This window comes from Nematostella vectensis, chromosome 9, assembly GCF_932526225.1.
Source record: "Nematostella vectensis chromosome 9, jaNemVect1.1, whole genome shotgun sequence".
In the NCBI taxonomy this organism is placed as follows: domain Eukaryota; kingdom Metazoa; phylum Cnidaria; class Anthozoa; order Actiniaria; family Edwardsiidae; genus Nematostella; species Nematostella vectensis.
In genome coordinates, this window is record NC_064042.1 from 16,525,534 (window position 1) to 16,540,631 (window position 15,098).

Genomic DNA, 15,098 nt, shown 5'->3' on the forward strand with positions numbered 1-15,098 from the left:
AAGTTATGCGTACTGGAAACATAACAACATAACGACATAAAAACTTAACGACATAAGAGAAAAAAACTTTTTTTTATGTTGTTATGTCCATGTCTTATGTCGATGTTATGTTGTTATGTCTGCACCTGCTTTAAGACATCACGATTTAGTCATATTCGACCTGTTTATGACATGTCTTTTAAAAAGTGTCGCATACAACTAAACCGTGCTGCCTGAATGAGCGTTTGAGTCCTCGTATTCCGTGGAGCTCACCTCTTCTTGCTTGGCAGCTTCCGTGAGCGGGATGTTGGTGACGGTCTTACATATCACCTGCTTCACCTTCTCCTCAACGGCCTCTATGGTGGCAGCGTCAACCTCGTCCTGTACAGAATTAACCAGTAAAATGCGCGATATAATAGACTTAACCAATATTGAAGCGCGATATAATAGACTTGCACAATAGGTAAGCGTGATAGAATAGAATTGACCAATAAAACAAGCTTAAAGAAACCATTTTATTTCATATGAAAACAACCTGCTATGACGGGAGGCGTGATTTTTTACGATTAAGTGTCAAGAAGTTTCTCGTTATCATCTGCAAGAGATCATTTATAAGAGGTCTTTATCATCGCGAGCGTTTTACTATTGACTGTACTGTTTGCTTTTAATAAATAACATGTTAACGTCAATAAGTGACAGTTACTTTAGCCAGGGAGTTACTGTAGGGGATGTCGACCAGCCACTCCTTTGCTGTTGTTTACATTTGGTCTAACTGTAATAAAACTTCAAACTTCCAACCATAATTAAAGTCGAGTAACAATATTTGATTAAATCTATCTCAAGTACTAGCTTGAGTCAGCGGGTAGAAATTAATGCTTTGTGTGACTCGATATTAAGCGGTAGTGTAAAATGGCGGCGATATTGGCCTTCCTAAAAGATAAAAGTAACATTTACACTGTTGTAGAAATGTTACATACACATAAAACATCAACATCATCATCAGTGAGATGACTCAAAATCAGCGTGTTGTATAATTAATACAACTGTTCAAGAACTCAACTCAAATAAATTTCCGTGGAGAACAAACTTATCGGATTGTTGTAAGCAGGTACGTACAGGTAGCATTGCACGGCGGATTTGACATTCGATTACAAAAAGCTTTGACTGATATAAACGATTCCTTTAATTGCTTTTAAGAATCCGACACATCACTTGCTAATGATAACTCTCGAGTTAAATGCACAGGCCAATAATCTAGTTTGAAAACAATAAAAAATAAAATCTTGCTAGCTCCGACAGATGTAGCAGGTGACTTGGGTAAACATTTCGCGATAGTGTAGCGTTTGAATTTTTTCTACCAGGGCACATGACAGAATTTGACTCACCCCATTTCTCTCCTCAACCGTAGTTTTAATAGAGCATTGAAGTTTTGATTCTTCCGCGCGCTCCAACACTTCATTCCCTATCACTGGTCAAATCAAATATCTCTTAGCGTGAAAACAACTTGACTTGAGGTTGAACTACCAAAATCGACCAACACCGAACCGTTTAAAACCTTTACCTTGCGTGGAATTCTCCTGACCCATTTTTGAATTGGCTTCTTCGCGAGAATTTGATGGATCTACTGATTTATATATAAAACCACGTACTTTTTACGGATGTTCCAATTTTTTGATACCATTTTTTCAAGTGTTTTCAATAATTGATTAAGGGCGCTACTCCGGTGCCTCGTGCACGGCCTGGGTCTGGGTACCAGCTGACATCATTTCTATGACGTCATACATCACGTGACATAAGAAAAAAACAAGAAAAACAAATAGAACACTAACTTTTGTCTCAGATGAATTTAATTAGCAATCACTCGAAGCATATTAATCCTTATCGAAGTTAAATTTCCCACAAGACTCAGGCACTTTAGTTCTGATTATAAGACCAAGATGCTGTCCTCAACGAAGCCAAGTGACTGCATTCCCAATCTGTATTATGTTGCTTTCTAAAGATAAACTGGTAACGTTTATATTTTTGTTTGATGTGACTTTTGAGAGAATAGTGCTACGATGCAAGTTTCATTTTGTTGACGGGTCGTGAGCCATATTAGCTTATGTCAGCTAGCGTCGGGAGGGTGGAAAGGAAAGCTTAGCAAAACAAAGGGCCATAGGGGCGTGACACTGAGAGTGTCACAGACAAGCACATGCGAGGAAAGAGTGAGAAGGGAGACAGACATTAAGCACATTAGGGGCAGTGTAAAAAGGGACACAATGACAACTTTCTGGCTTTTTATAGCACAGTTACCTTTGAGATGACATTGGTAGAGAGGTCAATTTCAGGTTTACCAATAAACTTGGAATTCAGCTCGAGTCGATAAGGCGTGCTTGTCAACTGGATGGCAACCTTTTACAAAGATAACGATAACTAGGTTACATCCAAATTCGTGAGAATCCATTATCATTATTATAAGCAATTTTGGATTCTGGAAAGTCGCGCAACAGCGGATTTGCTTTAATTATAACGAAGTTTTTAGACAGCTTAATAAGTAACTGATGTAATGAGTATCTTGTTTTGCAAACACGTGACCTAATCGTATGCAAATTAGCTAATTTGACCGGGTTTCCTGTGGATGGAGGTCTAACGAAAATCCAATATGGTGGCCGTACACCACCAACCGTAGCGATCTGTATAGTTGGTCCAATCAATCACAATATTCTGTGCTTTTCTTAGATTATGAAGTTGTTGTCCACAAAGCATATATAGCTGTTTTTTTCTTATTGGGGGAGGGGGAATACTGAGACTGCAATTAATATTCTATGTACTAAAATATGTGTCAAATTAAACTGTTTGATTTTATTCGTAAAGTAAGCAAGTGAATGCATTACATCAGTACACATTTTTTTGGATGACTGTGAAAATGAATCATGGCGGAGCCAGCGCGGCCGCAGGCCGCGCGCGGAGCTCCATAGGTATAGAAATATGGTAAGCTATGCGACTTGGTTTTGTGGTCATCGCGCGGTTACCCTGTGGTGTCACAAATCAGCCAGTAACCAGCCGCGCAACTCTCAAGCCTCTCTCGGTCTTACGGGTTTGTGTGTTTTTAGTTCAAAGTTCGTATGTTCACAGAAAAAAAAGGCAGTATTTAATGAGAAAATATGCGGATTTAAATGGACTGAAGTCTTTTAGGAACCGTTCTGTCTGAAGTACGAGTCGATAGTAAAATCTACCCGATCGTCCCCCCGCATGTCGCAACAGCTAAATAGAGGAGGACTATGGAGGATTATACCATTGTACATTCATTCACGTCTATATTTATGTAAAGAGATCCTGAGAAGAAAGGGCCTTGATGTCTGTTTTCAGCTATAAAAATCATTCGCTTGTGTCGACGAGTTCCTTGCTAGCAGAAATTCGACAACTTCACAGTTTACAACAAAAGCGAACAACACAACCACAACATACTTCGATACTTCGATTTATTACTCCTATAAGTAGCTTTCGCTAATACTAGGAGGCATATAGAGCTAAAATAATTACAATAAGTGTTGCTCAAATAATAACGAATAATTATGATACAAAGAGTATTAAAGAGTAACTGTATAAGTAAATATTGTAATTATTGTATAATTATGATACAAAGAGTATTAAAGAGTAACTGTAGCAAAAACAAACATCAATGTATAAATAAGTAAATAAATAAATAAATAAGTAAATAGATAAAAAAAGAAAACAGGATAGATACTTGAGACAAATAGGTAATAAACAAATAAATAAATTAGTAGTGAATAACAAGCAGACAAACGAAATATTTAATGGACCCTTCCCCCTACGGCGCTCCACACCCCCATCCACACCAGAATCACTCGCAACCGCTTCAACAAGCATTGCAGAGGACTCCGGCGCAGACAGAAGCACAGAACGCCACAAGGGGAAAGGACCATTGAGGATCTAAATGCTAACACAAGTAACATGCACTTTAAATCTAATTGCAGATAAATGATATAGATAAATAGCTAAATACATAAATAATAAATAGATAAATAGCTAAATAAATAAATAAATGAATGAATAATAAATAAACAAACAAACTAAGCAGCTAATGGGTTGGGGATCTAAAGCCTGCGCAAGTAGCTAGGTACTTGTAGAGATCTAACTGCAGGCTGAACAGCAGCCTTATACTTGGCAAGGGTATTAATTGATTTGACGTCGTTGGGGAGCAAATTCCAGATTCTTATGGCTCTAGCGAAAAAAGAATAGTTGAAAGCTAGGGTATTTGCTTGCAATTGGTTATAATACAGCTCTTTGCGCCTGGTGGATCTGGTTGATCGCGTGACAAGATCAGGTAATTTAGCATATATAAGACTATTATGAAATTTATAAAATAAGATAGCCTGACTAGTTAAACGTCTTTGTTCAAGAGTGTCCCAAGATAGGTCTTTAACAAGTTTTGTGGTACTTGCATACGGGTCATATGTGTTGGTGACGAACCGTGCAGCGTTCTTTTGCACTTGTTCCAGGCGATTGACATCGGTATCAGTATAAGGGTTCCAAGCTGGAGCTGCGTATTCAAGAATAGGTCTTACTAAGGTAAAGTATGCTCTCTCTTTAACTAGCTGACTGCATGGTTTCAAAGTCCTGCGAAGAAGACCAAGAACTTTGTTTGCCTTATCCGAGATTTTAGATGCGTGGGGGCCCCAGCGAAGATTGGAGGAACAGCGTACTCCAAGGTAATCTTGCTCTGCAACTTTGGATAGAGACTTATTGTTGATGGAGTAAGTATGCAAGGATGGTTTGCGCTTGTTTGTGATAGAAAGCAGATGACACTTAGACACGTTGAATTCCATTTGCCAATCATTTGACCATTTAGTTAAGTTATCCAGGTCTTGCTGGAGCACTTGATGATCAATTTGCTTGCAATTGGTTATAATACAGCTCTTTGCGCCTGGTGGATCTGGTTGATCGCGTGACAAGATCAGGTAATTTAGCATATATAAGACTATTATGAAATTTATAAAATAAGATAGCCTGACTAGTTAAACGTCTTTGTTCAAGAGTGTCCCAAGATAGGTCTTTAACAAGTTTTGTGGTACTTGCATACGGGTCATATGTGTTGGTGACGAACCGGAAGCGACAGAAAGCGAAAAAAAAAAAAAAACTGCCAAGGTGAGTTTTAGACGACGATTTGTATTGAGAATATGAAAGTTATTTTTCTTTTATTCTTGTGCTTTTATAATGCTCGTTTGTTCGTTTTTTTTTTCCCATAACCAATCGCTCAGACTAAAACACCGTACCAGCTTTAGTTTGACGTCAAGATGCCATATCAAAGTCATATTATATCCATGTTTTGATGTAAATACGTAAATAGTTACAAGTTCTATAAATTCAGGCGTATATTCCTCACGGTAAGTAAGAATTTAACGACAGAAATACGTAGTAGTCTAGTTACTGTATCAATGCCACTTAGCTTGTTGGATTTATACATTTGTTTCTAGAGTTTGCTTTGAGAATTCGTGGTCTAATCAAACATGTTGAGCATAACACATCCTTTGATATTCTTCGTTCTCTCTATACTTTATTGACTGCGTTGAGATATTTAATAAAGGCTGACAAATATTATTCTGTCATATATTGCTAAAGAAGACCTTTCTTGTCTTTATATTCTGTGTATTTTGTCTTTTCAAAGATACAGCAGTATTTTTTCAACATTATCATAACTACTTTAACTTTACAATTACAAAATAATTTTCTCTTGAAAAAAAAAATGCAACCCTTATTACCTATATTGTTTTTGCTTTTATATTGTCTGCATCTTGCATACTTTCTAATGTGTTTATTTATTTTTATTCAAATAGTTGTGGAAAATTAGTAAGGTTATAAATGGCATGCGTGGATCCAGGGTTTTTATAGAACAGCAGGCCACCATGCTAAAGGGTGGGTGCACCAATATGTAATGCATGACTGTAATATCCTTGGTGATGGAGTATTACCAGTATGTGATAGACAAAACTTCCATATGGCACCTGAAATGTATAACTGTATCATTATATCTTTGGAATGGTGTTTCATTCATTATTTGTTTCTTTGCAAGGGCAAAGCTGGTCAGAATGTAGCTTTGATACAAGTTCTATACTTCTATAAAGGGAAGAGGTTTTTATTAGATCAAAGTTACTTAAATTATATAAAGATAACAACAAACTTGTGCTTTTTCAATAATATATTTGCAAAGAAAACAGTTTTATATCAATCCTAAAGGTAATAGGGAAAGGGAAAAATACTAGGAAAGTACTCAGTCAAGTTATTATTGCATTATTGTTATAAATGTTTTTAGAATAGAGTAACATTTTTTTTCAAATAGAGTCACATTTCTCCCTTTTCTCTGCTCCCCATTGACTTTTTGTTTATTTGTATATTTATTCCTCTCTGCCCCCAACATAGATCAATTAACATGGTTTGGTTTGAAATTAGAAACTTTCAGTAATTTAGGATTTGCCTCCATTGCATTCATTTTTAGTAGCCTGTATGAGTGGATCCAAAGTTTCTAAAAATATGGCCAAAGGGTGGGTACACTAGTATGTAATGCATGTCAGGAGGTATATTTGTGGAGTTTAATTTCAACACATTCTTCTGAATAATCAGTTGCAGTAGGTGAAAACTACAGTATGGCATCGAATTCTTTGGAATACTGTTACATCCTTGATGTAACAGTATTATTTACAAGGTCAAAGCTTGTTAGAATGCTATTTTGATAAAAATCAAAATATAGATAGTGGAGTTAAATAAGAGGGAAAATAAGAATTGACCATTAGACTCTTGAAAATCATTCTCGTCAACTAAGACACCTAAACTTTGACAGCCTTTTTCACACCAAGGTTTAGTATTTGTTAACTTTCATACTGCATATTAAATATTATTAAATGAGTGCTTTCTTGATACATTTGGAGGGGCCAATGCAACAGACCCATACCGAGGATTTTTCTTGGGGGGGGGGGGGGGAGGGGGTTGAGAAATAAAAAAAGTGGACCCTATATTTCCGGGGTGGGGTGGGGGGGAGTTCTCTGATAAAAATCTCACCGCGCCTTTGCAGTATTTCCAGGGGAGGTTTAATGTCGGATTTGGCTACATACCAGAGTGAGTTTCGTCTACAAATAATAGCACGCCTATTGAGAACTGAAAGTGTTCCTTTGGCGGCCGTTGTGTGTGTGTGTGTGTGTGTGTGTGTGGGGGGGGGGGGGTCGCAGCTCCTAGGTATGGGCCTTTACAATTCATAATGACATGGCAGTAAAAAAAAGACATTTTTAATCTCATTAAAAAAAAAAACATTTTAAAGACAACTAGAACCACCCAAATTACCCCATCAGTCAACACAAAAAGGTATCAAATGCTGGCTACGCCTTTAGGCAGTGCCTAAATCTATATATTAACCACATAGAAATCATTTCTTGGAGCAAAGAGAGCTACATCATATTTAGTAAATTTGGTAACCTAACCAGTACATTTGTTTTCTTACTTTTACTTACTCTCTCTCCCTTTACTTACTCTCTCTCCCTTTACTTACTCTCTCTCCCTTTACTTACTCTCTCTCGCTTTACTTACTCTCTCTCCCTTTACTTACTCTCTCTCCCTTTACTTACTCTCTCTCCCTTTACTTACTCTCTCTCCCTTTACTTACTCTCTCTCCCTTTACTTACTATCTCTCCCTTTACTTACTCTCTCTGTGCAAACTAGATCAAAAGATGCAAAATCAGAAAAAAAGAGCAAGACCAGATCAAAGGTGCAAAACAAATGTAGATGTGATGTCTTAATACACATCAGTCTTAATACAGATCAGTCTTAATACACATCCTATATAACAACTGCATTTCTTTTTCTCTTTTTTCTTCTTCTAAATATTGTGATTTTAATCATTCACAAAATAGTTTGTGCAAATGACCACCTCAAAGGGTACAAATGTTTTTAGTAGAGCAATAAAAGGATGAAATCTTTGTTCTGCACCAGCCATCTCCTCAGATAAAAACAATTAGAACAAAGGAACGGTGTTGTAAGCATCCCACACATCAGGGGCTGGTTCAGGATGTTTTGAATGAGGTGGGGAAGGGGGCAATGTGCATTGGTGGATCCAGGGGAGTGGGGGGGAGTTTACTAGAAATTCTTATGATCAAGGTTCTGATAAAAGATAGACAAAGGAGAAACAGTTTGTTTTGCCATTCATTTTTATCAGTTAGGATCATAACTAAAATTGGAGGTATCAGTTTACCTCCTTATTATGCAAAATGGCGGCCATAGCCGCAGCGAGAGAGCCACGCAGAAAACTCTTCTGTCGGCCGAATAATTCTCCTACCTACGATTTATTGCGCTAACTGCATGCTAGAGGAACCCGGACGTCATGTTGTTAAGAGAATCAGTGCGATCGTGGCGATAAAATATATATTTCAAGATTTACGGCCAAAGTCACTCAAAATTTCGCCCTCATGTGTGCCTGATCGATCTGAGAAAGTTGGGATTTTCGTTAGGTCCGGACGGTGTCAGCAGGGAATACATCGGCAGAATCTACAATAGTTTGTCATCATTTTGATGCTTTGAACAAGCGAATACCTCGTGGGTACCCCATGGGTAGCCCGCCATTTATTTTTTGTTTACGTTTTCGCAAGTGACATGCTGTATCATGGAATCTCACGTCCAGTACCTGAGAGCGTGTTTGAGGTAACTCGCATACATCAAAGTCGCAGAAGAAAGGTAGCCGACTAAAACAAGCAAGAAGCAGAATTTTGGTTAACCTTTTTTGTCTTGTCTTTTCGTTTTGGTTGGGGTGCTACAGTAGCAGATGCGAATAAAAATAATCGATGAAATTGAAAGGGACTGGCCTAGTGAGTACATGAGTAGGAGCTTACTTATCTGGGATATTTTCTCAAGGGATGTGCTCTTGAGATACATGACAAGCGGAATTTTCTGCAGTATGCTACAATAAATCATTGTATACCTATCTTAAACCATGCTAGATGGCAACTTATTTTACGTAGTGCATGATGCAAAGTTTGAGTTGATTCTGCCAAATAAACAAAGCAATTTCTGCCGTATTCTCTTTCGCTTGGTATAAAGATACATGGCTACGTTTAAAGACTTCTGCATGGAAAGGAATCAGACGTTTAGTGCTTATACACCAAACCCCTGTTATCTGTTCTTTTATAGGATAAAATGTTAGTGTAAACTAAGTTGCACCCTTTAGTCAAGCGGACAGAATTTCTGTTCAAAGGAAGAGAGTTCATGTAGGTGTAATTGACAATTGATCATTCACTTATATTATTTTGTAATTTTCAAAACATTGTCAGGCTAAAATAGGATGCCTGATTTGATATGTCCGAAAATGATTCTGTCTGTTGTTTTCTGTAGGGCTTTCCCTAATGAACACACCCATACAGAGACAGATCCAGGGGTGGAAATGGGGGTGATTTTCTTTCTGAAGACATCTAAAGACATCATATAAGTTAACTGTCACCAAATTTTTCTCATGTCTGCTTAATGCTTTGGAGTATTTGGAAAGGGGTTGTTAGGTTGGATTCGAATATCTCTAGCTCGGCATATAACAAGACAACTGCTCACTCCGATTCGTACTGTAGACTAACTTTATTCTTTCATTCAGATAATTATATAGTATACACCTTTGACCTTATATGGCATAACAATCACTTGTCACGTAATCATTACATACATAATCAATTACATCATCACTAGTGTTAATCCTATAAATAACTAAATGCTAGTACACTACAGTTGGTTTTCTGGAGAGGATGGTGGCTAGCTTTAATTTCTGTTGCATACTTGCAAAGCACAAGGATCACATAATTCCCCGCTAGAATACGCAAAGTAAATTGGTGGCACAAAATAATAGAGACAATGCAATCTCAGCATATTACATTCAAACTCATTATCATTTCTGCTGCTTTACTACACTTTTAGGCCACAATAATGCAGAATTGTTTCTAGTGAGCACAAGGCAATATTTAACAATATTCATGAATTTTAGTTAGTTGATATGACAAATAAAATTTCACCAGGAGGGGAAGTTATACCAGGGAAGTGTAAGGTTATACACTTACACACACTGGTTATAAACAAGGAGGGTTGACCAACAATTGAGTAAAGTACTAAAAACTATTATTTATTGCTTAGCACCTTTGATTTCCTTTAAAAGTTCCTTTTTATGCTAGAATACAGTACATTGGTTGTGTCCAAAAAATACCACCCTCCTAATTCTAAATACTGTCACACTTGAAAATCTATAGTCAATACCCTGATGATAAAGAATTTTAATTTAAAAATTATGAAAACTACATTTTGGGTGGACTGAGAAAGATAAGCTTTTGAAGCAAAAAAAGATTTTAGTGTCCAGTGGAGTACAATGACTGTGGTCACACAAGTAAACTTGCAACTAGAATAGGTTGTTCAAGTTTAAGCCCCCCCTCTCTCGCTTAATTCTTTTTTATAAGTACTTATATTGTTTGATACATTCACTGTACGCCGTTGCATTTCGATCACACGTGAAACTATTGAGAAAATTAAGTAAAATCTATGTACAATCTCCGGCTTAATAGTAGACCCCTGGTATGAATAAAATTGCCTTGAAGAACAGTTTAAAATAACTTAAATACCTCGTGATTTAGATAGAAAAACAGAGGGACAAAGTTAGAAATTCTCTATTTAATTTTGTATCAAGTAAAACTTTTATACTAGTGTTTTAGTTGCTGTACTTATCTTATTACAACGCATTAGCATCGAGTCGGCGGTGCTTCCCGGGTCAGTGTCAACTATAAGTGCGTGTTTTTCGATATTGATGGTGGCATATTATTTTCAAGGTGTCAAACAGCTTCAAAGAAACGGTTAGGCTGTATAATCGTACTCTACGGAGCCCGGGAAGGGACATTTGAAAAACCTACTGCAATTTTATTTCGTGCGGTATACTTTTCGCGTCGTGAGGACTAGTTTTCAATTTTGCGTGTCTTTTTTTTTTCGTGAGTTTAATTTTTTTCGTGAGTTTTAATTTTTTTTTCGTGAGTTTTATTATTTTTCGTGAGTTTTTTTTTTCGTGAGTTTTAATTATTTTTCGTGAGTTTTATTTTTTTCGTGAGTTTATTTTTTTTTCGTGAGTTTTTTTTTGTGATTTTAAATATTTTTGATGAGTTTTAATTTTTTAGCGAGTTTCTGTTGTAGGTCACGTGGTGGGTCAGGTGATAGGTGGAAAAAAGCATTATATAGACGTAAACGCGCAACATGGCTGCTGCACTGAGAAATCTCCGCGACAGTTTTATAAAGGAATATTTTCATATGGGCTTCAGCTGCAAGGAGATTTCTAGTTGTTTGCTGTTTGACCGTGGAATTCAGCTTAGCGAAAGACAGATTAAAAGAATTTTAGCAAAGCAAAGCCTCGGAAGACGGCGTTTCAGTGACTTCGATGACATAATCAAAACAATTGAGGACGAGCTTAAAGGAAGGGGTAGCATTGTCGGGTACCGAACTATGTGGCAGAAACTAATAGTTGACCATCAACTGTCTGTTAGCAAAGAATTTGTGAGGAACGCGTTACTCATATTAGATCCGGATGGCGTGGAGAGACGCTCGAGAAACAGACTTCGACGACGGCAGTATGCCAAAGGGGCGAACTTTATTTGGCCCCTGGATGGTTACGATAAGCTTAAACCTTACGGATTTTGTATACATGGCTGCATCGACGGTTACTCGAGAAGAATCGTGTGGCTAGAAGTTGGACGTACGAATAACCATCCGGGTGTCGTAGCAAGTTATTTTCTTGACAGTGTTGAAAGTGTAGGAGGTACGGCAAGAATTGTCCGTGGAGATATGGGTACTGAGAATGGCAGAGTAGCTGCTATTCAGCGCTTTTTACGGGATGAGGCCGAAGATAGTTGGTCAGTATAAAAAAATTTCCTTTATGGACGATCGGTTTCTAATCAGAGGATCGAGGCGTGGTGGGGACAATTAAGAAAGGGCTCATCTGAGTGGTGGATACAACATTTCAAGGATTTAAGAGACAGGGGTCTTTTTTGTGACGCGGATGCTGTACACGTAGAGTGTCTAAAGTTTTGTTACATGGGAGTGCTCCAACGCGAACTTCAAAGTGTAGCAAGACTGTGGAATATCCATCTTATTCGACCCTCAACAAGAAGCAACAGTTCCCCTCTTTGTCGACCCTGCTTTCTTTACCACTATTCCGAGATGACGGGAGGTCAAGAATGCAGGTTTAATGTTGACGCCGATGATTTAGATGTTGCCAGAGAACTTTGCTGCCATGACTTGTCATAAACTTCATCACCCGACTTTACTGAACCTGCTATATAATCATGAGGGAAGAAGGATTAAGAATGCCAGAAAATGGCAATGATGCACGAGCTTTGTATCTTACTCTTATCCACGAGATTGAAAGAATAATGTAACTTTCTGCTGTTTTCCAGTTTAAATCATTCCGCACAGACGCGAGTAATTTGTTGTACATTGTTACCGCAGCCTATGGAAATAGACTATTCTTTCTTCACAAGTAGGCCACTTCGTTTTACTGATAGAAGATATTCCATTACATTTTGTCGGTATTTGCGTTCCAGTTGAACCCAAAAGTTTTTACACGTGGTTCTGATTGTGTTAGGAAAAATGTAAGACAAGCTTAACGCGATTTTGGTTTTACTAAAATAAATGTTGTTACCACATGGAAACGCAGCGTTTGTTTCTTAAAATTCTTGTGTGGAACGAAGCATATTAGGGAGCAGATTAAAACACTTGCAATTTGGATGAAGGAGGTGACGGTCACCGTCTGATACCCCACACCCCCTCTGATTTTGAACACCTTACTTTTTTTTCTAAAAGTGCTGTGTAAAATCTGAGAGCATTAGATAAAATGATGGGAATTGTTTGATGTGGTTCTCGTCGAATTTAGTTTCATAACTAAGAGCTATTCAAAATATTCAAAATTTGTATTTGAATTTTTAATATATTTTTTCTAATTCTAGGTGGTTGGCTGCTGTCAACCCCCACCCCCCAACCCTCCCTGAATTGGGTCTAGCCTGAGGGTACCTCTTTTTACCTTTTCCCTTAGCCTCTCTCCTAATTGCGCTCATAAAGAATTCAGACGGCGAACGTGAAACTTTCTTATTACGGTTCAATCCAGAACAATACCTTGTAGGCCCACTACGCTTGCTGATTTTTAATATTCATGCAAATGAAAATAAAGTGTTAACACTCTCACAAGAAATCCGACTAAATTTGGAAGTATGCTATGATTTTATTTACCTCACAAACATACAAAATAATGCTGCATATCTTTCAGAAAACAAAACATTGAAGAACGCTACGTACCAGGAAAAGCGTTTTTTTGATACAATGTTCTTACCTTAAGGTGGCCCGCGGATAATTATTTCAAAGCTGCATTTCTGAAATAATTACCCACGGGCCACCTTAAATTCAACTGGTTAGTATTTTTCATAAATGATATACTGAAACATAGTTCAGGCAATAAGAATGCCCTCGTTTATCGACAATCAAAGACCCACTATGGCGATCTCAACACAACAACTTATGGACCCTGGGTCAAAAACATATGTATCCTTCCAACTGTAACATGGTTATACTTCCATAACTGTAACGTGGTCACGATTACGATGTTCTTTGAGGTAACCAAATGAATTTGTCACTGCTTCATCGACAAAGGCATCCCCGCAACATCTTTCATTAATGTCAAATTGGCTTTCGAGAATCCCGTACATATGGTTTTCTGTTTATCACTAGACCTCTTTCTTTTAGAATACTGGCGCGTAGTCAGTTTCTCGGAAATGAGCCACCAATCATGTACGACGAATGCAACATCTAAATGAGAAACATAAAAATCTAACATTCCCTTACGCAGGTTCTATCTTTTCACAACCGCTCACAAACTCACGAAAAAAATAAAACTCACGAACAAAAATGAAACTCACGAATAAAATAAAACTCACGAAAAATAATTAAAACTCACGAAAAAAAAACTCACGAAAAATAATAAAACTCACGAAAAAAAATTAAAACTCACGAAAAAAAAAATAAACTCACGAAAAAAAAAAAGACACGCAAAATTGAAAATTAGTCCTCACGACGCGAAATAAAATCGCACGAAATAAAATTGCAGTAGGTTTCTCAAATGTCCCTTCCCGGGCTCCGTAGTACTCCCCCTCGCGCCACCATTTTGTTTCAAGTATTTCAAGTGATAGCTTGGCATACAAATACCAAGGGGGAGGGGGTGGGTACTCTGCTGTGATTGGATAATTTCTTTATTTACAAAATGCCTCCAATTTAAGTTATGATCCTAACTGTTTATATGACAAACTTTGTATTGATCACCTGTTCTCTACCACCAAAACTAAACAAAATACCATCACTGAGGATTTTTTTTTCTGGAGATTCATAATATTTGAATTGCTATGGAAGTCAACAATTTGAAAATAAATTACTCATTGATTCAAGCTGTTAGATTGATAATTTGCCCTGCATTAGATAACTTATTTTTTTCCCGCAAACTCTTAGATGCTTACAATCAGAGTAAGCACTGTATATAATAAAAACCAGGAAAGCTTTCAAAAATCTGAGATTTTGCAACGTGTGAAATTGTACAACTCATAAAAACAATTCAAAGATCCGACGCGCGCACGAATATCCAATCAGTAAGCAGCAAATAGAAGTGCAACCCAAATGTCCCCACAAATTTTACAACATATCGAATGAGGACTGTGAATCCTGCTCGTATTCATCTAAAATGTAGACTTTTAATGAAAGGGGTTTTCCTTAGACTTGGGAAATAAAACACGGTCACCTAACATGATGGAGACTTGTCTTGTTGTCCAAGTTTGGAGAAAATCTTGTAAGTAACGCATAGAGTATATACGAGTTTGGTTGTTGAATGGAAACGACACGAATGCAGCCTAAAATACGAATGGAAATGATAAAATAAAGCGGTTTTTTCTTCGGTAGGTACTATGTGTTTTTGTGTTCTTTAAGCTATTTTTGTCAACTTGCTTTAATTTAAGTGCGGGGAAAAGCAGAAGAGAAAGCCGAATTTGCTGTTTACCCCTGACTACAAGTTTTATCAGCAAAGGCCAAGATTT

At 37.3% G+C, this 15,098-nt stretch overlaps 2 protein-coding genes across 7 annotated transcripts in view; one reads left to right on the forward strand and one right to left on the reverse strand.

Annotated features, from left to right (window-relative positions):
* LOC5502205 overlaps positions 1–15,098 on the reverse strand; it is a 40,769-nt gene that overhangs the window by 22,072 nt on the left and 3,599 nt on the right. For 5 of the 6 annotated variants that reach the window (XM_048732664.1, XM_048732663.1, XM_048732667.1 and 2 more), the window contains exons 4-5: positions 2,272–2,370; positions 253–360 (exon numbers count right to left, since the gene is read on the reverse strand). In XM_048732664.1, the coding sequence (XP_048588621.1) occupies positions 253–360; positions 2,272–2,370 (207 nt within the window). Of the gene's footprint in view, positions 1–252; positions 361–1,364; positions 1,448–1,540; positions 1,841–2,271; positions 2,371–15,098 lie in introns of those variants that run through there. The other variant, XM_048732668.1, reaches the window with a different exon arrangement.
* LOC125572293 lies at positions 11,091–12,133 on the forward strand. Its single transcript, XM_048732681.1, has one exon. It carries the CDS (start codon positions 11,230–11,232, stop codon positions 11,890–11,892), a length of 663 nt encoding a protein of 220 aa, XP_048588638.1. The 5' UTR covers positions 11,091–11,229; the 3' UTR covers positions 11,893–12,133.

Excerpts from the sequence above, each read along its gene's own strand:
- LOC125572293 (XM_048732681.1), top strand. The coding sequence starts at position 11,230 with ATGGCTGCTGCACTGAGAAATCTCCGCGACAGTTTTATAAAGGAATAT.